The sequence below is a fragment of the Ochotona princeps genome, chromosome 15 (genome assembly GCF_030435755.1).
Source record: "Ochotona princeps isolate mOchPri1 chromosome 15, mOchPri1.hap1, whole genome shotgun sequence".
NCBI lineage: Eukaryota > Metazoa > Chordata > Mammalia > Lagomorpha > Ochotonidae > Ochotona > Ochotona princeps.
The window spans coordinates 15665285-15687326 of NC_080846.1; the positions used below are offsets into that span (position 1 = coordinate 15665285).

Here is a 22042-nt window from a genome sequence, read left to right on the forward strand (position 1 = left end):
GTGACCAGGGTTAGATCTCAGACTGGGGGGAGGCGTCTCCCCCAGTCCCAAGGTAGCGTCTGTTTCCCAAAAGGCTGACCAAGATCGCTCAGGAAACCCGAGCTCCGGAGCCCTCGTGGGGGCCTCTCCCTCCTACAGACGAGGCCGGTCTCGGGTCTCCCTTCGCCTGCAGCCCTCTTCCAGGGGACCTCGGTCCTGTAGGATCCACTCTCCAGGGCTGGCCGTCGCCCCCCACCCAACCCTGCCAGGCTTCGCGCGGCCCGGCCGGCCCTCCGCCGCCACGTCGTCGCCAGGCAACAGGGGGCGGCCCCGGGGACCCCCACAAGGCCCACCCCAGGCGCGGGTCCTTCCCTGGCACCCTCCTCGCCAGCCTGGAGAGCCAGGGAGAGCGCGGCCCCTGGAGCCAGGCTGCCCCAAGCCAGTGGTCACTCACCTTTCTCCTCTCCTCCTGGGAGGGGCGGTGCTGGGGATCGCTCACCCCCACCCCCGCCCCCAGAAAAGCCACCTGCCTGTCCCTGCTCGACCTCCGCGCCTGGCCGCGGTCACCGGTTTACTCCATAGCATCGGTCACCCCCGCGGCCGCCGAGGCTGGAGCAGGAGGAGGAAGGGGGGAGGGGAGGAGAGGGACTGGGGAGCAAGAGTAAGGGAGGGGGAAGAAGGCACACAGACCTGCAGACCTGGCATGACGTCACTTCCGGTGGCCTCGGAAGGGGCGGTGCCGGGCTCTCTCCCCGCCCCCTCAGTCAGGTGGAGGCGGGACAAGGAGCTCGGGGAGGAACCTGCGCGGAAGCTGATGGCGCTTCTTTTGACTCCTCGGTTCCGTCACCTGGGCAGCCAGAACGAGCTGGCGGGCCCAGGCCGGAGTGGTCGGCGTTCCGGGGTCCCTGCAGGTGGCTTCTGCCGGAAAAGGAGGACAGGTAGCCCTGCCTGTATGCTAGGCTAGGATTCTGGGAGGGACGCGGCGGTCGGTCTGGACTCTGCCCCTCCGGGTGGCAGAACCACGTCCGCTTCCCGCGCCTCCTGCTCTGCCGGGTCCCTGGCTGCGGGCGCGGACTCCTGTTAGAGTGCCCTGGTAAAGTCCGGGAAAGCGCAGCTTCTATTACAAAAGGATTTTTAAAATATTTTTTTGTCACTTTGTCATAAATACCAAACAATCATGTAAAATCGCATATACAGGTATTGCCCAGGGAGGAGACATTAAATTCTTGGCTTCCAAGCCCCAAAATATATAGAAACAGCATTCTAGGTATTCCACTTTTCCCTTATAATTGGTACATATTAAAACCTTACTGGGATGGGGAAGGAAAGCGACTACTATCTTTAGTGGGTGTTTTTTTTTTTTTTTTTGAGTGAAATGTTCTAGAATTCTCAGTGAAGGCACTGAGAATACAGAATTTAATGGTGAGATTTATGGTATGCGAATTATATCAATAAAAAATCTTTACTGTAACTAATTTTTAAAAACGAAAATATTCAGGGGTTGGCACGATGGCTCAATTGGCTAATCCTCCACCTTCAGGTACTAGCATCGCATACGATGCTAATATTTATTAGCAGTATAATTAGGAATATTCATTTATATTTTTTCCAGGTTGTTCTGGTCCTTTTCAAGCTACTCAGCTATGGGATGGTATTATTCACTCTCTTCAGACCCAGGTGGAAATAAAAAGGAGGAGGCATCGTTTACGAACATACAAAGACTGCTTCACCGGTTCTGATGCTGTTGATGTAGTATTAAGTCACCTTATGCAGAACGTGTGCCTAAGTAGCAGTGACATCTCTCGTCTTAAAGGAGTTCATCTTTGCCAACTTCTAATGACTCATAAAGTGTTTGAACCGGTAGGATTGAAGCTGTTCAAAAACGAAAGGGAACTGCAATTTGACGATTCCAACAGCAGTCTCTACAGGTTTCTAGGCAATAAATCATCTTATGCTGCGCATGGGCTGATGGATGACATGAAAGCAAAGAATCTTTCCAGGTTTGTATTAACCGAGGTGCTACAAAATGTTGAGTTTAGACTGTGCAAAGACTATATTCGTTGACCCAGATGTGAATATTGTTCTGTCAGGTTTTTTCAGAAAGCAATTTTTTAAAAAATAATCAACTTTTATATTTACTCTAAGTCTGTTATGGAGGACATCATCATATAAATTTTTCAGAATTTATATGTCCTCTGAAAAATTGATATGCTTTCTAATTTTGAAAAATGACTTAGCTAATGTAATTAAAGCCAGAAATTCAGGTCAATGTTGTGGCATAGCTGCTTAATCTTTGACCTGCTGGTTCCAAGTCCCAGCTGCTCTACTTCCAATCCAGCTCCCAGCTAGTATGTCTGAGAAAACAGCAGGAAATGGCATAAGACCCTAAATCTCCTGCACCTACGTGGCAGACAGGGCAGGAATCCCTGACTCCTGGTCTGGGCCCGGCCCAGCTCTGGCTGTTGAACCAGCAGATGGAAGACCTCTTTCTCAATTTCTCTTCTTCTCTTTGTAACTTTGCATTTTAAATAAATGAATTACATCTTAAAAAAAAAAATCAGGAGTCTGTGGAAATGCAAGAAAACTTTTCTATTCGATCACAGTAATGTGAACTTTAGAATTTGTATTTATTTAGAATCCTCGTTTGTCTTCTTTATGTTTTATTCTGTTTGATTTCTTATTATCTTTTATTGTAAGGTGTCAAAAATCCTTTTTGGAAATAAGCAATGTATAAATAAATTTTAATAAACAAATTAAATTGCATACTTGAAATTTTAGACTTGTTCTTAATGAAAACGTTTACATATTATTTTTTAGCAGACCAGAAGATGAAATGATTTCAAATCCTCTAGCACGTGAGCTCTGTGAGGAAAGAATTGAGGAACTTATTCATACAGTGAGTGGGGATCTATACTTACCTCGTATCCTAATTAATGAGCCTGTTCTCCAGCTTTCCAAAGAAGGTAATTTCAGTTTGCATTATTGTTTTGAGAACTTTGTAATGAAGAACTGACTTTTTTTTTTAAGTAGATGTTTTTAAAGCAAATACTGGGTTCACAGCAATGAAGTGGGAAGCACCAAGTTCTCAGTAGATCCCCACCCACTTGTTCAAACCCTCTCCAGTTATCAAAATCCTACACCAGAGTGGTATCCACAGGGATCCTTCAGAACATTTATGGGAACTGATATGTCTGTGTGCTTTTGGGCAAATATATATTAATATGTTAATATATTCATATATATATAAAACCATGCATATGAAGGGTCTTCCAGAATTCTGTTCATGAAAAATATGTATGAAAACGCTAGGGATGGACTTCATATTTTCTGCACTAAAGTCAGCTTATCTTTTTTTTTTTTTTTTAAAAAAATTTTTATTGGAAAGGCAGATAGACAGAGAGGAGAGACAGAGAGAAAGATCTTCCGTCCGATGGTTCACTCCCCAAGTGGCCGCAACGGCTGGAGCTGAGCCAGTCCAAAGCCAGGAGACCGGAGCTTTTCCGTGTCTCCCATGCGGGTGCAGGGTCCCAAGGCTTTGGGCCATCCTCAACTGCTTTCCCAGGCCCCAAGCAGGGAGCTGGATGGGAAGCAGGGCCGCTGGGATTAGAACCAGCGCCCATATGAGATTCCGGCACTTGCAAGGCAAGGACTTTTAACCACTACGCTATCGCGCCAGGCCCAAGTCAGCTTATCTTTTAAGTCTGTGTTTTTCTACAATCTTGAAGTACTTTCTGGTATTATTACCAAACCTGCTTTGACACATCATCACTAGCCAGAGCCAGTAGTCAGCCTTAGGACACCATCTGGGTGTTGTGCATTTGGAACAATGTGTATTGTTTGGAACAATGCATGATGAAACATTGAAATGTATCCATTACTCAGTCTTAGAGAAGAGTTTCACTGCCTTGAAAATCCTTGGAGCTTCCCTCATTCCTTCCTTACCCTGGCAACCACAGACACTGGTACTGTTTCCAGGAACTGACTATAGATGTAATGAAAGTGATGTGTGTGTTACTGACTCTCAGCTTCTCTAGAAGAGCTTCCCTCTACGGAGCAGTTACATCAGACAAGGCGGGTGTAGCAGCGTGGATCTAATACTAGTGTATCATTTATCCTGACCATGACCCAACTAATTGGAGGTGCTACAGTCTGTATTGGCTTAGGGTCATCCTCTGTTGCTTTCCCAGACCTTAATCAGGGAGCTGCATGGGAAATGAAGCAGCCTGGACATGAACCAGCACCCATATGGGATCCTGGCACTTAAAAGAGGAGGATTAACCAGTTGAGTCATTGGGCTGAGCCTGGGATATAGAGAACTTAATTATGAAGCGAAACCTGTTCCTTTAAACATTTTTATTTTTACCTTTACTGTGCACGCATATATTATAAAGCATTCAAATGACTCTACAAGTTGTTATTTTTTAATATCTGCTCCCCACTGATCTCTCCCTCATTTCCCCAGACAGCCATTACAACGCATGTCTCTAAGTGGGATGTTTGCATTGCTACTTTATGATTTTGCAACTTCTGGCACATCTACTTTCCACAGAGGGGTTTGGGCCTCTTTCCTTCCTTATTTCTATCTTACGAAAATTTCATCCTTCAAATAGAAATAGATTACCCTAATGAGGGGGATAAGCTACGTTTACATGATTTTGGCCAAAGCGTCTATTCAAAGGTAACATGCGCATGCAGGCTGTATGCTGACGTACTCCAGTATGAAGTTATTAGGGCAATTACGAGAATTGATGTTTTGAAGTACTATGTGACCATATCATAAATGCCACATGAACTAAGGAAGGCATGTGCTGACTATTATGTGGATATCTGGCCATGATTATTAATCTGGTTAAAAGGAAGGTAATGATGAGGCCTGAACCTATGGCTCAGTTAGCTGACCATTCACCCCGAAGCCCCAGGATCCCGTATGGGTGCCAGTTCTTGTCCTGGCTGCTCCACCTCGCTGATTATGGCCTGGAAAAGCAGTAGAGGACGACTCAAAGCCTTGGGACCCTGAGCCCACATGGGAGACCTGGAAGAAGCTCCTGGCTCCTGGCTTTGGATCTGCTCAGCTCCAGCCATTGTGGCCACTTGGGGAGTGAACCAGTGGATCTTTGTCTCTCTTCCTAAATTTGCATTTCCAATAAAAACAAATAAATCCTTTTTTTAAAAGAAGTAATGTAAATATTTTTTTAAAATGTTGTTCAGAGCTGAGCTAAATAGTGAACTGCAATTCCCTTGCCCTTACAATGTTTTGTTTTCCTAGAGAAAGTATATTTCTACTTGTTGCTTGGCTTAGCTTTTTTACGTTTGAACACATTTGCAATTTCAAACTCTCTGCCATTTATCTAAATCACCTCTTGGGATATTCAGATGCATCAGGTGGCTTATCAACATCACCTTCTGTGGAAATCCTTTCTCTGAGATCTCTGGTTGCTTTCTGTGCTTGCTGCAATCTTGTCACACCGCAACCTCTCTTCCCATCAATGTGGGAATTACCTTTTGCCTGTCTTTTATCAGATCTCCTATTTCCTCTCTTCAGTATTTTCTTTTTTTTTTTTTTTAATTTTTTTTTAAAGATTTATTCACTTTATTAAGCCAGATATACACAGAGGAGGAGAGACAGAGAGGAAGATCTTCCGTCCGATGATTCATTCCCCAAGTGAGCCGCAACGGGCCGATGCGCGCTGATCCGAAGCTGGGAACCCAGAACCTCTTCCGGGTCTCCCACGCGGGTACAGGGTCCCAATGCATTGGGCTGTCCTCGACTGCTTTCCCAGGCCACAAGCAGGGAGCTGGATGGGAAGTGGGGCCGCCGGAATTAGAACCGGCGCCCATATGGGATCCCGGGGCTTTCAAGGCGAGGACTTTAGCCGCTAGGCCACGCTGCTGGGCCCTCTCTTCAGTATTTTCATGTTTCTTGTTTATACTTCATTTCTATGGTACGCATTTTCTGACAGTTTCCTAAGAAAGGACACATGGGAGATAATTTTTCCTAATAATTTTCCAAAGAATTTAAGCTATTTCTCCTATTCTCATTTAACTTCTTATGGTGATGTTAACAAAGCTAAAGTCATTCTCTTTTTAAATAAGATTGATTGATCGATTGATTTAAAAGGTGGAGTTACAGAGGGGGCAGTGACACACACACACACACACATATGTATATATATACACATGTATATACGTATGTATGTATGTATATACCGCTTGTTAGGTTACTCCCTAAATGACTGCTGGGGCTGGGCCAGGCAGAAGAAAATGTATGATTTTTTTTGAATAGTAAGTTGAAACCCAGAATTTTACATGAAATTGCCCCCCTTTTTATACAAGTTGGTTCTTCAGAGTAATTTATAGCTGGGTTAAGAATTTGGTTCCATTGTTAGAATACCAGTTGCATCATTATATCTCATATCAAAGTGTCTGTTTCAAATCCTGGCTCCTCCACTTCCAGGTAATGCATATTCTAATGATGGGGAAGCATGCACTGAGTTCGGGGTTCCTAGCTTCAGCATGGCCCAGCCAGGGCTGCTGCAGGCATCTGGAGAATGAATTAGTACATGAAAGATGTCTCTGCCTCTCTCCCTTTCAAATAATGAGTAAAAATTAGACAAACAAAAACCATCGAAGTTATCTTAAAACCAAGCAAATTCTGACAGTGGGCCAAACTTAGGGTACTGAATTAAGACCGCTGCAAGATTTACTAAACTTTTGCTTCTGTTAATTGTTTTAATTAAAAGAGAAAACATGGACCTTAATCTGATGGTTAGAGTGACACAGAACTTAACTAACGACAGAAATGCTCAGAGGCGCAAGTTAAGAATTTACCTAATGCTGTATTTGATTTTAAAAATAATATTAGTTCTCTGTGTTGCTTTGAATGGAAAGAGTTGTCTTAATACTTTCATAGTCTGTCAGCTGTGTAAAATAACTTGTGTGATTAGTAGCTTTTTGTATTTGGAACTAACTTAAGATTGACTTTAAAATCTAGCTGACAGCATTTTTAAATCAAGATAACCAGAAAATCAAATCAGCATTACTCTTAACTCTGATGTATATTTAATGGTGAATCTTGGAGAGAAAAATTGCAACATAGCAAATGTAAATGATCCTATCATTCAATTAATCCATTCTAGTGCTATTAAAGTAGATTTGATTTTGTATTTAGAAGTGAAAGAATTTTCTAGCATTGCTGAATATGTATGTGTATGATCAGTGTTTAACTTCGTCTTTCTAAGCTGTGGAAGATATCTGGAGACAACAGACACTCTTATGTATTCTGCAGCTGATTCATCTTCCGTTCTTGGAAAATGTTTTAAAACCTCCAGCTAAGACACACAGTCTCGGGTTAAGTAAAGAGGAAGACCTTGTTATCTCGAACACTTGCCTGGACAGAGAGCTGATTCCAAGCCTGTGTCTAACAGAGTAAGTGACCCTCTAGCTGTTAAACAATTTACAATTGAAGAACGTTTTCATATATTTGCTCTTGATGTTTTACTTTAAGACATGAGAATATGTACATATTGTAAGCTGATACCATCTCTTTTACAACTGAATCACTGTGAATTTTAATTTGATCTCGCAGACTCATTGGTTGTGATCTACAAGATCATTGGAAATTGGTTTCATTCATGTGGATTCATTTACGTGGCAGTTGTCTTTCCTGCAGCAGGCGGATTTGCATCATTTCCATTTTATGACCCTAAAATAATATAATAATCACAATTTGTACGGATTTATCTATTCATGCTATAAATGAATCTATAGTCTGGTGGGGAGAGATACATGAGAGAAAAAAAAAAAACTTTACTCCAAGGAAATAAGCCCTGTCATAAAATAAGCTTCATTTCTGGATGAGAGATTCAGGGAATAATTTTTTTTAAGATTTATTTATTTTTATTGGAAAGGCAGATTTACAGAGAGAGCGTAGCACCCAGATTTTGAGCTCCCCAGAAATCTTCAGGAATCTGAAGTTCATGCAAACGCGTAGGGCGGTCTGTGAAGACCAGCCTAGGCTCCTAGCCGCCTCTCTCCACGGGACCGGGGCAGAGCAGCAGCCCCGAGGCTGGACAGCACAGGGTTTTTATACACTTTAGGCCAATTCCACACAATTTCACAGTCGTGATTGGTCAGTTTAACTGTTAACTTTTAAAAAGAACAAATTGGCAAGCTTCCATTGGTAGGTTTGAAGCAAGCAACTTTCAAATAGTACAAACTGGTGGACTGTGGGGTAGTGAGCAAGTCTTATCTAAAAAGCACACCAGGGGCTCCTTCCTAAGGAATGCTCTGCCTGCCTGACCTGCCAAGAGTCACATAGGCTGTCAGTGCTGGAGTTCACACAGACAGCCCCCCCAGCCAAGCAAGCCAAGGCAGAAACCACAAAAGCAGAAAACACTGAGGTTCCTCAGGAGAAAGAGATGCAGAGAGAAATATCTTCCATCTGCTGATTCACTCCCCAAGGTACTGTAACGGATGGGCTGAGCTGTTCCAAAACCAGGAGCCAGGAGCTTCTTCCAAGTCTCCCATGCAGGTACAGGGTCCCGAGGCTTTGGGCCACCTTCTACTGTTTTCCCAGGCCACAATCAGGAAGCTAGATGGGAAGTGGAGCAGCTGGAATACAGACTAGCACCTGTATGGGTTGCTGGCACATGCAAGGTGAGGACTTTAGCCACTAGGCTACTGTAACGGGCCCTCAGAAAATTCTTATCGATAAGTTCCATAGAAAGGGTTTCCTTCTCTTTGATTTCAAATGCCAAGATATTTGTCACTCTTAAATAAAGCAGCTTCTTGTAAGATGTTGAGTTCTGTTAGGTGCCAGCAGAGAGAACTAGTGTACGCTTTCTCCCCCTGTGGGCCCAAAATAGGAAAGAACAGCAGACTCCCAGGCTGAGGACCCGGAGACTCCAGATCCCGAAAGACTTGAGTGATCATAGTCTTGTGGGCCCACATGGCTTGTCACATGTGGTTCTGTTTACACAAGGCAAGTTCCCCTTTTCCACAGTAGGCCAAGAACTCCCCACAAAGGGCCAAGTCTTCCCTGCACTTGCTTCAAGACCCTCAGAAAAGGAACAGAGGTTTTTTTTCAGATGCTGCTGCAGAAAACGAATAGCAACCAGCCTGCCATTAGGAGTTGCAAGAGAAAAACAACCTGCCTTTTTTTTTTTTTTTAAAGACACAAAATACGCTTTATATTTCTTTCTTCTGTAAAACCAGGTTTCATGTCCAAGATTTTCCTGTCATTTCATACAAGGATTTTTTTCCCTAATACACCATCATTCGCATATAAAGTAAAACATAATTTTGGCTTTTTCTCCCTTTTCCCGACTTCCCTTGCTTTCCCGCCCCCTTGCTTTGTATTAGTGGCTAATTTAGACTGAAAGGAGAATTTCCTCTCTCTGCCCTGCTTGACCCCAACCCTCCCTACAGCTGTTCTCCATAGCAACTGGCAGAGGTCCCCTGAATAACTGCCACGCACCCACAGGATTCCTTCCACAGACATGGTAAAGCTTCTTATCTACAACCAATGACTAATTATTTGGCAATTAGTTCTAATGAAATATTTCAATAATTAAAATAGAACTTAAAAAATTGTATTTTTGACGTTTACCTAGTTGATTAGGGTAGGAAGGATCCAGGATCAGGGGAAAATGGGTGAGACCTTTGTGTCCACATTAACAACCTGCCTTTTGTCTCTTCCTTACAGTACTAGGATCTAGAAGATAAGAATCACACCTTAGGTCAAATGTAAGGTTCATGCATCGGGGGAAAATGGAAGGAGGGAAGAGATGGAGGAAGGAAGAAGAGGAGATGTGAGGAGCGGAGGAAGGAGGGAGGGAGGGAGAGATGTCAGAAAAAGAAGCAGTGTCCTTGGGGTAAGCAGAGCCTCTGGACTGTGAAAGTATTTAATATCTTATTTTCAAAAAATAATAAAACCACATCATCTCATTATGACTGGGAGAGGGAGAGAGGGGAGTTAATGGTTATTAAGGGAATGGAATGATTTAGATAGACTCCTATAAAGACCAACAGTTATAAATAAATAACAAGGTCACCCAAAGTATTTTAAATCCGTGCAAGTGGAGTACGTAAGAGTGTAGTGGTGTTGGGCAAGGGAGTCACCCCGTTACTCATTCTTTCCATCTTCCAGCAAAACACACTGACTTTGTTCTCTTCAAAAAGTAGTTTTTTCTTTAGATTTGGTTAAAGATAACCTTCAATTTTATTACACAGTGCTTTTTTTAAAATAAAAATATTAACTATGATTTAATTTGTTTTGCATTTCCCATCCAGGATTGATAACTGGCTTAATGCAGCGGTTGAATGCTTGGAGTATTTCCCTGACCAGTTAATAGTTAAAGTTAGTCAGCAGCTGATGCAAAACGAAAATGAAGAGGCAAGATTGGATATTCAGAAGAAATTACTCTTTGATGTCATAGTAAAATATTACAGTCAAGAGAGATGTTGCCTATTAACTGACGACTATTTTGATATTCATTTAGGAATTATTGAACTTTTAGGTAAGAAAGAACTAGTGAACTTTCTCTGTCTCTCCTTGTCTCTGTTAATCTGACTTTCCTATAAAAAGAATGTTTCTTAAGAAGTTTATTTTGGTACATAAGATTTTTAAAATCCATATATGTTTTTTCATAATATGCATGTTCATAAAAATTTTCAACACTTTTTATATAGTATAAGGCCGAAATCTAAGGTACAATATATCACAGAATCTTCTGAGAAACATATATTGGTATAGCACAAGGATTAGAGGCATGAGATCTCTGGAATCACCAGCTTATTTTTTATATATATATATATATATATATATATATAATTTTTAAGATTTATTTCTTGTTATTAGAAAGGCAGATTTACAGGGAAGAGGAGAGACAGAGAACAAGATCTGTCCATTCATTGATTTACTCCCCAAGTGGCTACATTGCCATGGACAAGCCAATCTGAAGCCAGGAGTCTCTACCAGGTCTCCCACACCAGTTAAGGGTCCCAAGGCCACAAGGAAGGAGCCAGAGGAAAAGTGGGGCCACTGGGACATGAACCGGCGCCCATATGGGATCCCAGCATGTGCAAGGCAAAGATTTAGCCACTAAGCTAAACTTTTATTAATTTGGTGACCTTTCAGCACAACAAAAATTGAATAATATGATGTCATCTTTTTAGCACATAAGTAGCCAGATGATCTCATCTTAAAAGCATGATACCATGGCCAGCATTGTGGCATAGTGGGTAAAGCTGTTGCCTGCCATACCAATTTCATTTATGGACGCTAGTTTCAGTTCTGGCTGTCATGCCACTTGAAGAGTAAACCCATGGATGGAAGATCTCTCTGTCTCCCTTTCTCTCTGTAACTCTTTCAGATAAAATAAATCTTTAAACCAAAAATAAAACCATCATACTATTTGGTATTGTGGCTGTAATCACACCTCATATTATATAGAATTCAATAATTCCCTTTGTATTTGAAATATTTTCAAGTAAGAATTGCAATAAAAAAAACTTGCAAACCAAATACAACGTCCTAGTATTTTAACCAACTACTAGATACCCTACCCTCCATCGTCTCTTCACCTTCTTTGTTATTGCCATGCAGAAAACGAAAAGAGAGCAGAAGCACTTGAAGCATTTCAGCTCTACCTGAGACTGCTGCCACCCACTGTTAGGGAGGAGTTACGTCGGTTACTTACCTTTATGGCTGTTGCATCAGAGCCCACTGGCTACAGGTTGCAAAAACAGGTGAAAACACTTATAGCTTTACAATTTTTTTAAACTTTTTTGTGTTGTAAATAATTCAAGCTTATGTTAATCTTCCTTTTTTCAGTGTGATAACAAAACAGTGGTCATGAAAACTCTTGCCAAAGCAGTTCTGCAAACCAGATCATTATTAAAAGTCCGGGCAGAACAACTGACCTGCTTTCTACTGGACTTTCATGCTGAGCTCTTCAAGGTACCACTGGCATTTTGCCTGGACACATTTATTACAGAGCTATTTATGTCAAGCAAAAAGGCAAATCATCCACTTAATAATTTACTGAGTAACTGTAATGATCAAAGTTTAAAGGAATGTCGTTTCTCCACATCCACTAAAGAGAAGGAAGCTGACTTCAAAACCTTTCCGTATTTGCAAGCATATGCATTAAAGTATTCAGCTTGTTTCTTATGCTGCACTGCATGCCAGCTACTGTCGTGGCTGATTGGAATCTATCTGTGAATGAAACACAAAGACAGAAGGCCTAGAGGAGCTTCTGTCCGGGGAAGACAGGCAATAAGGACAATCAATTATCAAGTCCTGTAGTTTGATAGGAAGTGATGAATGCCTTAAGGGTTGGGGGAAGGTCAGAGAGACTCAATGGGTGCTGGAGTCTGGTAGGCAGGAGCTGCAGGTGGTAGAGAGAATGGTCCAGGTTGAAGTCACTGCGGGGCTGGGACAACGGGTTAGGTGGGAAGCGGCAGTTCTCCGGACCAAGGCTCTGCAGGTGAGTCGTGACTGGAGGATGACGAACAGAAAGGGAGCAGGGAACAGAAGGGCAGAGGTGTGTGACGTTCTCACCGCCATGGGGTATGCAAATCCCAGGGAGACCTTTCTGGGCCATTGGAGGGTTGCTTCTCCTTGAATTAAAACTGAGGGATGGTTGGCAGGTTCTGAGCATTGCTGTGGAAGAGACTGAATGACATTTATAAAGATAGCTCGGGCTTTGTGTTGGGAATAAATGATCATGTGGCAAGTGTAGAATGCAGAAAGAACAACCTTCCAGAGATATGGAGGCAGGAGAAGTGGGGGGCAGCACTGGATTTAGGAAAACTGCAGCTAGACTCTTCATATATTTGGAAGCACTTTAGAGAAACCATCTTAATGTCTGCTGTGTTTAGAATCAGAACTTTTGGTGCCGTTCTTTCTCTAAAGCCTTTATAAAAGAATTATTCCACGTTTTTATCTTGTGTCATAGAGAAACATTGCTTTAAATTTGATTGTAGTTCTGTCAGCTGTAGCTGAAGTTATCTCCTCAGTTATTCAATGTTTTAAAATACTGATTTGTTTGAAAGGCAAAATGTTAGACTTCTTCTACCCACTGTTCCATTGCCCAAAATCCTATGCCAGCCAGGTCTGGACCAAGCTTGTCAGAAGTCAGAAACTCTATCCTGGTCTCCCCACAGGGGTGGCAGGGGCTCGACTAACAAGCAATCCTCTGCTACCTTCCTAAGGCACATTAGCAGGGAGCTGGACTGACGTAGCCAGTGCTCAAATCAGTCATCCAGTATGACATGCTAGCATTGCAAGCTGTGGCTTAACTCACTGTGCCACCATGCCAGCTCCTCCTCAGTTCAACACTGTGTAGAGTACAGGCGATTCCCCCATTTATAATTTTTAAGTGGAGCATATTTTCAAAGATCACTAGTAACTTCATAATTACATACTCTCCAACCTAGTTTTTCATGAAAATAATAAACGGAGGCTATGGCTCAGATTACTTAACTGGTCAATTCAGCTGCTTTTTAACAAAATCTTATAGGCGTCCCTCCCTCCTTTGAGAGGCACCCCACCTCCTGGCTTTCTCTCAGGAGGTGCTTTCCCCTTACACCTCCCTTCTCTGCTCACCTGGTCCCTTTGCAAATAAACTTTTCTGTCTGCAGCAGGCTTTTTATTTCTACAATAAGCTGACGTAAGAACCCACAGGGCTTTTCTGGTAACATATTTGCCCTGGTGTCCAACGTCCAACATGGGGCATGAAAAGAGACTTAGACTGGAGCCACTTGGCCTGACTCAACTGGGAGAAGACTTCACAAGGTCCATACGCCTTCCGTCAGGTGGGACTGCACCTGTGGAAGTGACCCTTGGCACCCTGCGGCTCTGCAGGAACACTGAGCCCCCAGGCCACAGCCTAGCTACAGTTAACCTCCAGAGGGACTGTATTATTAGGACAGTGGTGTTAGGAATGGTGGCTGTTTAGGCCTTCAGAGCCCTGATCCCTAACCACCTCCTTGGCTCTGTTTACTTCCCCATTGTGATTCTTATCTGCCTTCATTTGGGAGGGGGGCAATTCCCTAATCACCTAGGGGAATGATTAAGAAATTTGCCTTCTCTGTTTTGAGCAAGCCTGTTACAGAGCACACTCCCACAATTTGATCCCATAGTTGCCTGGCTCCTTTTGAGCTAGGTTAAGATCACACCCAAATTTTTCGGCTTTTATTTTGATCAGGCCGAGAGGACAATCCAAGCAGTAGCAATCATCTTCCTTAGCTCCAGAGGCCACTTTGATTTTTCAGGGAAAAAGATCACAGCGAAGAAAGGGTTACCAAGGGTTCCAGAGCCTCCACAGGGGATGAGACAAGGGGCAGGGGCAGCTGGGGTGAGGCAGGGGTAATCGTGGTAGCCCCCATGCTCATGGATCCTGGATCCTGTCCCGGTAGACAGCGGGGCCACTCCTGTAATGACCTCACACGGGGTCAGACCAACTCGGACATACACTTCGGGCATAGGCTAGACAAGGGAGAAGGGGGCAAGTCTCTCTCTAGCCTGTTCATTGTATACTTTGTTGTTTAAATGGGATCTCAGAATTTGCAAATGGCCTCCCAGACTCCTCTTGGTTGTATCCTTAAAAATTGGGACTTATTTGGCTCCTGAACCGTGACCACAAAGGACTTATTCTTTTTCTGCGTGAAGGCCTGGCCCAAATACTCCCTTGCTAATGGTAAAACTTGGCCTTCCACAGGGAATCTCAAGTACCATACTGTCTCAGAATTGGACCATTATTGTAGAAGTTGGGGAAGGTGGGTAGAAATTCCCTATGTCCAGATATTTCTCCATCTTCCAGGATCACCTTTTCTTTCTTGGAAAACTAAAGGAATTAAAAAATGATTTGTATTACCAGAAAAGCCCAATGGGTTCTTTCCTCAGCTTACTATTGAAACAAAAGACCGGGAATCTGTTGCAGACAGAAGTTTATTTGTTAAGGGACCAGGTGAGCAGGGAAGGGAGAGAGAAGGGGAAAGCACCTCCGAAAAGCCGGGAAGTGGGGTGTCTCTCAAAGGAGGGAGGGAGAGCCATCAAAGGTGTGAGGAAGGGTCTTGCGATTTTAAGCATTCCCTGGCCCCTCCTTGTTGGGTGGCAACCTACAGGTAAGAGACTGGTGGATGGTCTCTTAACCAGTTATGGGCAGTGCTTGTGCTGGCCACCTGAAGGTGTGGCCAAGACCTCAGCAGGCCTGGATGGTCTCAATTTGGGCAGTTATACTGGCAATTCTGATCAATATATACAAATTTTTGAACGACTCCAATCTGTGTATGACCTAGCTTGGAAGTATGTAATGTTACTGTTACACAACACACTGACCTCCTTAGAGAGAAGGTGCTGGAAAAGGTTCGTGAGGCTGGAAACAATTATTATGCAGCCCAGGGAAAAACTTGAGAGACAAGGCGAATATCCCCATTGGCGCAGAGGCAACCCCCATAAAGAATCCCAAGAGGAGGGTCTGAGACCATCCAGGCCTGTGAAGTCTTGGCCACACCATCAGGTGGCCAGCACAAGCATTGCCCACCCATTTCCTAACTGGTTGAGAGACCACCAGTGGGGAACATCTTACCTGTAGGTTCTCCCCCAACAAGGAGGGATCAGGGAATGCTTAAAATCGCCAGACCCTTCCGCAAACCTTTGGGGTCTCTCCCTCCCTCCTTTGAGAGGCACCCCACCTCCTGGCTTTCTCTCGGGAGGTGCTTTCCCCTTCCGCCTCCCTTCCCTGCTGACCTGGTTCCTTTGCAAATAAATGTTTGTCTGCAACAGAAAAAAAATATTCTTATAAAAGTTTACCTACAAAGATGTGTCCCAGATTCCCACCAGGAATTTGTGAAGAACATTTACTCTCCCTTTTTCTTCCTTACCCCTTCAACCTCTTTCCATGTTTTCTTTGACACTCTGTCCTCCTCTGGGTAAATGGTTTGCATTTTTCTACATGTGGCAGAGAAATTAGAAGAATTTTCTTTTTATTTTTCTGTTTTCATATATATATTACAGCTGGTAGTATTGTAAAGAAACATACTGGTTCAGATTTTGCATTGGGCCACAAAGGGAGAGGAGAAGAGAGGGCCCTGCTGACTGCTGCAGAGGTGAGGCGATGAGGTGCTTCAGAGAGGCCGAGCAGGGGCGTTGCTGAAAGGGGCTCTCAGCCTTACCAACCTTTTCCCAGTCCAGGACTTCACCTCTGCTGCCGACTATCTGTCAGAGATGTTTTTCTCCCCAGTTTTTCCTGGGCTCGCTCCTTCCCAGCTGTTCACATCTCTGCTGGCCTTATAGCACAGAAGGTTGGGTTTTTAACGGAGATGCTGGAATCCCATATGATTGATGTTTGAGTCTCAGCTGTTCCACTTCTGAGCCAGCTCCCTGCTAACACACCTGGGGAGACAGCCAAAGATGAACCAAGACCTTGGGCCCCTACACTCTTGTGAGGGACCCAGAGGAAGTTGCAGGCTTCTGGCTTTGGTCTAGCCCAGCCTTGACTGTTGTGGGCATTGGAGGGTGAGGCAGCAGGTGGAAGTGCTCCTCTTCTCTTTCTGCTTTTCAAATAAAAAAAAATGAATCTTCAAATCAGTACCTGAAAATATGTATTTGTTGATGTTTTGAAAAACTGATTTTCTCTCCTCTAAGAATATAGCTTCCTTGAATACAGAAACTTCAGCTGCGTGTGTATTCCTTGTCTAGAACATTACCTGACACATTAACTTTTTATTGAATGACAGAATGAGTTAGTGGGGACAACTTCATGGCTGAAAACTGGCAGGACAGATGGTTGCCTGGGAGCCCGGATGAAGGAGCCACCTGGGTGTGATCTTCAGCCCTGGACAGACCTGGAGTGCCCTCTGTATAATTTGAGATGGGGAACTGTTTCTGCAGATATTTGAGTGAACTTCCAGAAGTTCTTGGAAAATATGTAGTGTGAAGAATCTAATCATGTATCTTGAGTTTTTTGCACTGAAATTAAACTGTTTTAATTCTGTTTTTTCTTTTTCCAGGAACTCTGCCCTTGTATTTTGTAATCTGTAATTGCCTTTAGCATAGTCGCAATTGAAATAGGAGCACTTAGACATTATTTAAGTGAATCATGCTTTAGTCTATGAGGGAGCTCCAAAACGTTCATGGAAAAATAAAAACATAATGCATATTTTCCACAAAATTTTTGGAAGTTGTCCTTATATCTTAGAACTGCCAATTACATATGAACCATAATATACTATTATTTATGAATACTAGCATGGAACTTCAAATATTTTTATAACCATAGGAGAACACTTCACTAATTGTTAAAGTAGTCTCAAAACTAATATATACAATAGTGTTAAGGTTTGTAGAGAATGGAATTCAAGGTGAGTTTAGGGAGCATGCATTTGGCCTAGCAGTGGAGACACTGGTATTACACATCTGAGTGCACAGGTTTAATTCCTGGCTCAGCTCCTGACTCCAGTTTCCTGCCAGTGCGCCTAGGGGGCAGTGGTGATGGCCCAGGGAACTGAGTTCACGCTTCTCCTATGAGAGACTTAGTCAACACTGCTGGCTCCCAGCATCAGCCACTCCCCAACACTGGCTGTTTGGGAGCATTTCGGTAGTGAAATGATGAATGGGACGTCCCTTATAACCTCTAGAAAAATTTGGGAAAAAAACAATAACAAGATATGGTGGTGCAAAATTTTTTTAAATTCATATATAGTTTCCTCATGCATTTTCCAGTGGGCTTTTGGGAATATGCTGCTATGCAAAAGTAGAGTTTTAAGAATACATACAAATTTATGATTCACAGGACTTTAAAAGCCACCACAGCCCCACTTCCTAATTTACACTTTTCTTCTAGCTTATAGGTCAAAAATAGGGAGGTTTTTTTCTTCCTCATGTTGAATTCCTAGGTAGAAAAAGAAAAAAGAATCACATCACATATTTGAAACTACTTCTCTTTATGCAGACCCCAGTTACCTTACTGGATCTCATCAGTAGGAAACTTAAGAAGCTTCGGCATGGAGAGGATCCTGATGCCATATCAGGTACAAATTCGGAGTTGCTCCTCCCGACCCCTGACTGCTATGGTTGAGAGAGGTGAAAAGATACCAGAAGTGAATGTGTAATACGTATAGGACATCATTAACTATGGTAGCATTTAGGTTATTTTTTAATATTCCCAGGGCAAATTCTTCTCTTGTTCTTAGAAGCCCATTGTGGCTTCCCTTGGGACAATGAAGCTACACACCATGTTTCTCATTGCTGCTGTCAGTCCTCACCGCCCCTTCCAACCAATCCCCTATTGCTTCCTGCTTTATTCTCTGTTATCTTCTTGTTTCCCATTCTCTTGGCTCTGCCACCTTCTATTGTAGAAGGATCACATTTTATAAAGAAGGGACTGGAATCCCCAGTTGTTAGGCTCCAGGGTCCTTATCTGGTGGCAGCAGATCTGATTTCATAATTTAGAATTTCTTTTAAGACTATAAAGTATCTTTAATGCAAATCCTCTGGAGTTGTCACATTGGAGACTAAGTAGCATCAACGCTGTAACTCTGAATGCTAAGGCCAAAATGCCTGGTAAATCAGCTTTTGCTGCCTCAGTTTCCTCATCCACAAAGCAAGAATGATATCATTTACTTCATAGTGCAGTTATTAAGTAGTTGATATATCAATATATTAAATGCTATGCTGATAGGTAACATTGATTATAATAAACATACTTGAGTTATTTAGTTTTAACTGACACTAATACTGAGCCCTATTGAATGCCAGACCCTATGCCGAACACTAACATAGATTTATTATTTGTTCTTCACAATAATCTACTGTGCAAGTCAATTATGATCCCACTTAAACCATTATTATCAGCTAAGTGAAGCTTAGAGAGGTTGTATGTCGTGGCCAGCTAGGAAAGAAAGGTTAACAGGGCAGGTGCTGAGCCTGGCAGGTAAGATGCTGGATGCATAGATTTGATCCCCAGTTCCAGCTGCTCCCTGCAGCGTCCTGCTGATGCAGACCCTAGAGGAGAGTTGTGAGTTGAACGCTCTTGCTAGTGATGGAGACCCCAGGCCCTGAGACAGGACAGCCCTGGATATGGATCCTTGCTTGACCTCTTGCTAGCCACATGTCCCAAGCTTTGGTTTCTTCATCAATAAGGAATCTCTGATAATAATACTTGCACATCTATAGCTTAGAATACAGAAGATTTAAAGAGAAAAGCTACCAGAAACTTTGGACACAGCAAGCACTCACTGTAAGCTGTTGTAAGGTGTTGATTCTGAATAAATATGGGCATTTAAACTTTTGGAGGCAGTTTAATGCCAAGGCATCACGACAGGTATATTTAATTGAAGCCTGTTATAGTGAATATAGAGTAAAACAAAACAAAACGTCTGACATTTATGGGCTTCAGAAATTCAGATATTGACTCTAAGAATTGCTTTCGTGTATATGGATGCTGAGGTGTCAGCGAAGGTATCCTCACCCACAGATGGGCCGGGGAAGCACTGTCAACTGCAGGCCAGGGTGGTTCAGAGAGCAGCAGGCAGCCCTGGGGCAGCATCCCCCAATTCTTTGTTTCTGTTTTGATCATGCCTCTAATTTATTAGCCATGCTAACTAAATTCTTTGTATATTCCTCTTGAACTGGGGGTGGGTAGTTTCTTGCTTCTGCTCCTTGTTGGAATTACTTTGGAGACGATGTATGATGTATGTGAGGTTATTACTTTGGAGCAAAGAAAATACAAGTAACATTATTTACATGTTGGAAAAATTATAGTTCAACTTAACACAAGTGTGTATAAGTAGCTGTTAGTATTGTAGTTATTTTTTTAGCTTGCTTTTCTAATTCTTATATGCTTTTTTTCTTTAGATTTTACATTTTGCCAACCCATGACACACAAGGAGTTTGAAAATCAAAAGGGAAGGACAATTCAATATCTTCATCAATTGGCCCTTGAGATTAACAGTAACCCTAACATCTCTTTGAAGCAAAAAAAGAAACTAATTAAGGAATTTCAGAAACACCACCCAGAAGCTTTGAATTGATACTTTTTGGGACAAGAAACTACCATTTGGGAATATGTGCGAATCTGGTAGTTTTTCAAACATCCATACTTAAGACAACAAAGAAAAGATGGCTTCCAGGCATTTTAAGTATAATCATGTCTAAAATATGTTAAGGAGGTTTTAAAAAGGAATCAACTCAGTCTTCATGTGCACTTGATTCACTTAATCATTTTGCTACTGAAATCACTTATTAGTGCCTAATATTAATTTCCTTTAAAGTTTTCCCCATAGGAAAGGCATATGAGCTCTCTGAAGAAAGTACATACTTCCTTAATATAATTTTCAAATTATTCCCTTAAACAGCTGTAATTTATTTTATTACTTCTTTATTATTATTTTTTTTTTATGATACAGTTCCATAGGCTCCTGGGATTTCTCTTACCCCCTCCCCAAGTCCCCACTGAGTTCCCCTATATTATTACTACAGTATAGTTCTTTATACACAGTCATGTCTGTCACTGCGGGCATGGATAATGGCAGAGAGTTCAGCATCCTATGGTCAAGATACAGTGAACAGTTTCATTGGGAGTCCATCTTTGGAAGTAGAGATGCATACTGCATTGTATCCTCACATCTGGATATGACAGTCTCCATTACACAGTTACATTATACATCCCCTTAAATGAAAAGCCACAGTACAAAATCAACCACAGGAAGAAAAAAAGAAATTAAAAACTCAATGAAGTTAAATAACATGCTACTGAATGACTACTGTCACTGAAGAAATGAAAATCAAGAATTTTCTTGAAGAAAATGCTGCTGCTGTATGATCTATGAGTCAGTGAAGAATTAATGAATTAAATTTCCAAGAGTATTTATTACCTTTCAACTTCAAGCCACATACTTCGGAGAGTTATTGTATGCAAAGCATTCTTCCCCTATGTAAACAAAATCAAGCACAATACCTTAAGAGCTTAACATCCTTTAAGAAATTTTAGTAATTTGTCATGAGAATTAAGACATTTTATGATGTATGAGATTTGTGTGATATATATGATGTGTGCTGTTAACATTTCAGCTATTCAGTCTCAGATATGACAAAGTCCTTCGAACATCTCATTTTAGGCCAGAACCCCCACCCTCGGGACCTGAGCCTGCTCTGCCCCGGTTCAAGTTCCACCTCCTCTGCCACTCCCCAGGTGGTGTCTGAGCACCCAGGCATGTTTTCAGCAAGAATCCTGTGAGGTCAGTGTAGTTGGAATCATCCTAACTTGCCCTTCAGGTTTTCTCTTGATAATTTTCTATCCTCTGTCCCCTGTGCTGCTATTGCAGAATACCCAAAATCCATAGAATACCAAACAGCAACCACTAAGATTTGTTTCTTGCAGTTCAAAAGAGTAGGCACGCCGAGGTCAAGGGGCCCACATTTGGCAAAGGTGTTTTTGTTTCATCCTCTGATGGCAGAGGATAGATGAGCAAGAGCACAAGAGGTGGGGCAAGGGGCCAAGTTTGTTATTCTATCAGAAACTCATTCGTTCTACTAAGTGACTCACTCCCATGATAACTTCAGAGACATAATTCACCTCCAGAGGTGAAGACTGTTTCTTTTTCTAAAACAATACATATTTATTTATTTATTGAAAACAGAGCAGAAGAGATTTTCCATCTGCTGGTTCACTCCCCAAATGGCCCCAGCAGCCAGGGCTGAGCTAGGTCAAAGCCAGAAGCCAGGAGGTTAGGTGCAGGGGCCTAAGTACTTTAGCCCTCCACCCCTACTTTCCCAGGCACTTCAGCAGGGTGCCAGCTTGAAGCAGAACAGCTGGACTTGAACCAGCACCCATATGAGATGCTACCACTGCAGGCAGTGACTTCACTCACTGCACCACAGTGCTGATAGTAAGGATTCAGTTTCTAGCACATGAAATTTGGGGAGTATATTCAAACCATCACAGAACCCTCATCTCACATCCTGCTTCCTGGCTGATAATTCCCACTTGCTCAGGCTGTGCCTGGAGTTGAGCACACTGCCGTCTACTAGGGGCAGACGGAAGACAGATCTTCCATC

General features: G+C 42.6%; 2 protein-coding genes across 6 annotated transcripts in view; one reads left to right on the top strand and one right to left on the bottom strand.

Moving 5' to 3' along the window:
- SCYL2 (SCY1 like pseudokinase 2) overlaps positions 1-669 on the bottom strand; it is a 44072-nt gene extending 43403 nt beyond the window's left edge. For 2 of the 4 annotated variants that reach the window (XM_058673181.1, XM_058673178.1), the window contains exon 1: positions 434-628. The gene's annotated coding sequence lies outside the window, so the exon portion shown is untranslated. Of the gene's footprint in view, positions 1-79; positions 233-433 lie in introns of those variants that run through there. The other 2 variants (XM_058673179.1, XM_058673180.1) reach the window with 2 other exon arrangements.
- Positions 670-675: 6 nt separating this feature from the next.
- DEPDC4 (DEP domain containing 4) lies at positions 676-20473 on the top strand. Of its 2 annotated transcripts, XM_058673182.1 has the most exons (9): positions 676-917; positions 1592-1979; positions 2797-2942; positions 7218-7404; positions 10270-10496; positions 11585-11727; positions 11813-11938; positions 17937-18015; positions 19841-20473. In XM_058673182.1, exons 1-9 carry the CDS (start codon positions 683-685, stop codon positions 20014-20016), a joined length of 1707 nt encoding a protein of 568 aa, XP_058529165.1. In that variant the 5' UTR covers positions 676-682; the 3' UTR covers positions 20017-20473. The 2 variants fall into 2 exon arrangements, with proteins under 2 accessions (XP_058529165.1, XP_058529166.1); XM_058673183.1 differs by lacking the exon at positions 676-917 and having other exon boundaries at positions 1937-1979; positions 2800-2942.
- Positions 20474-22042: the final 1569 nt, after the last annotated feature.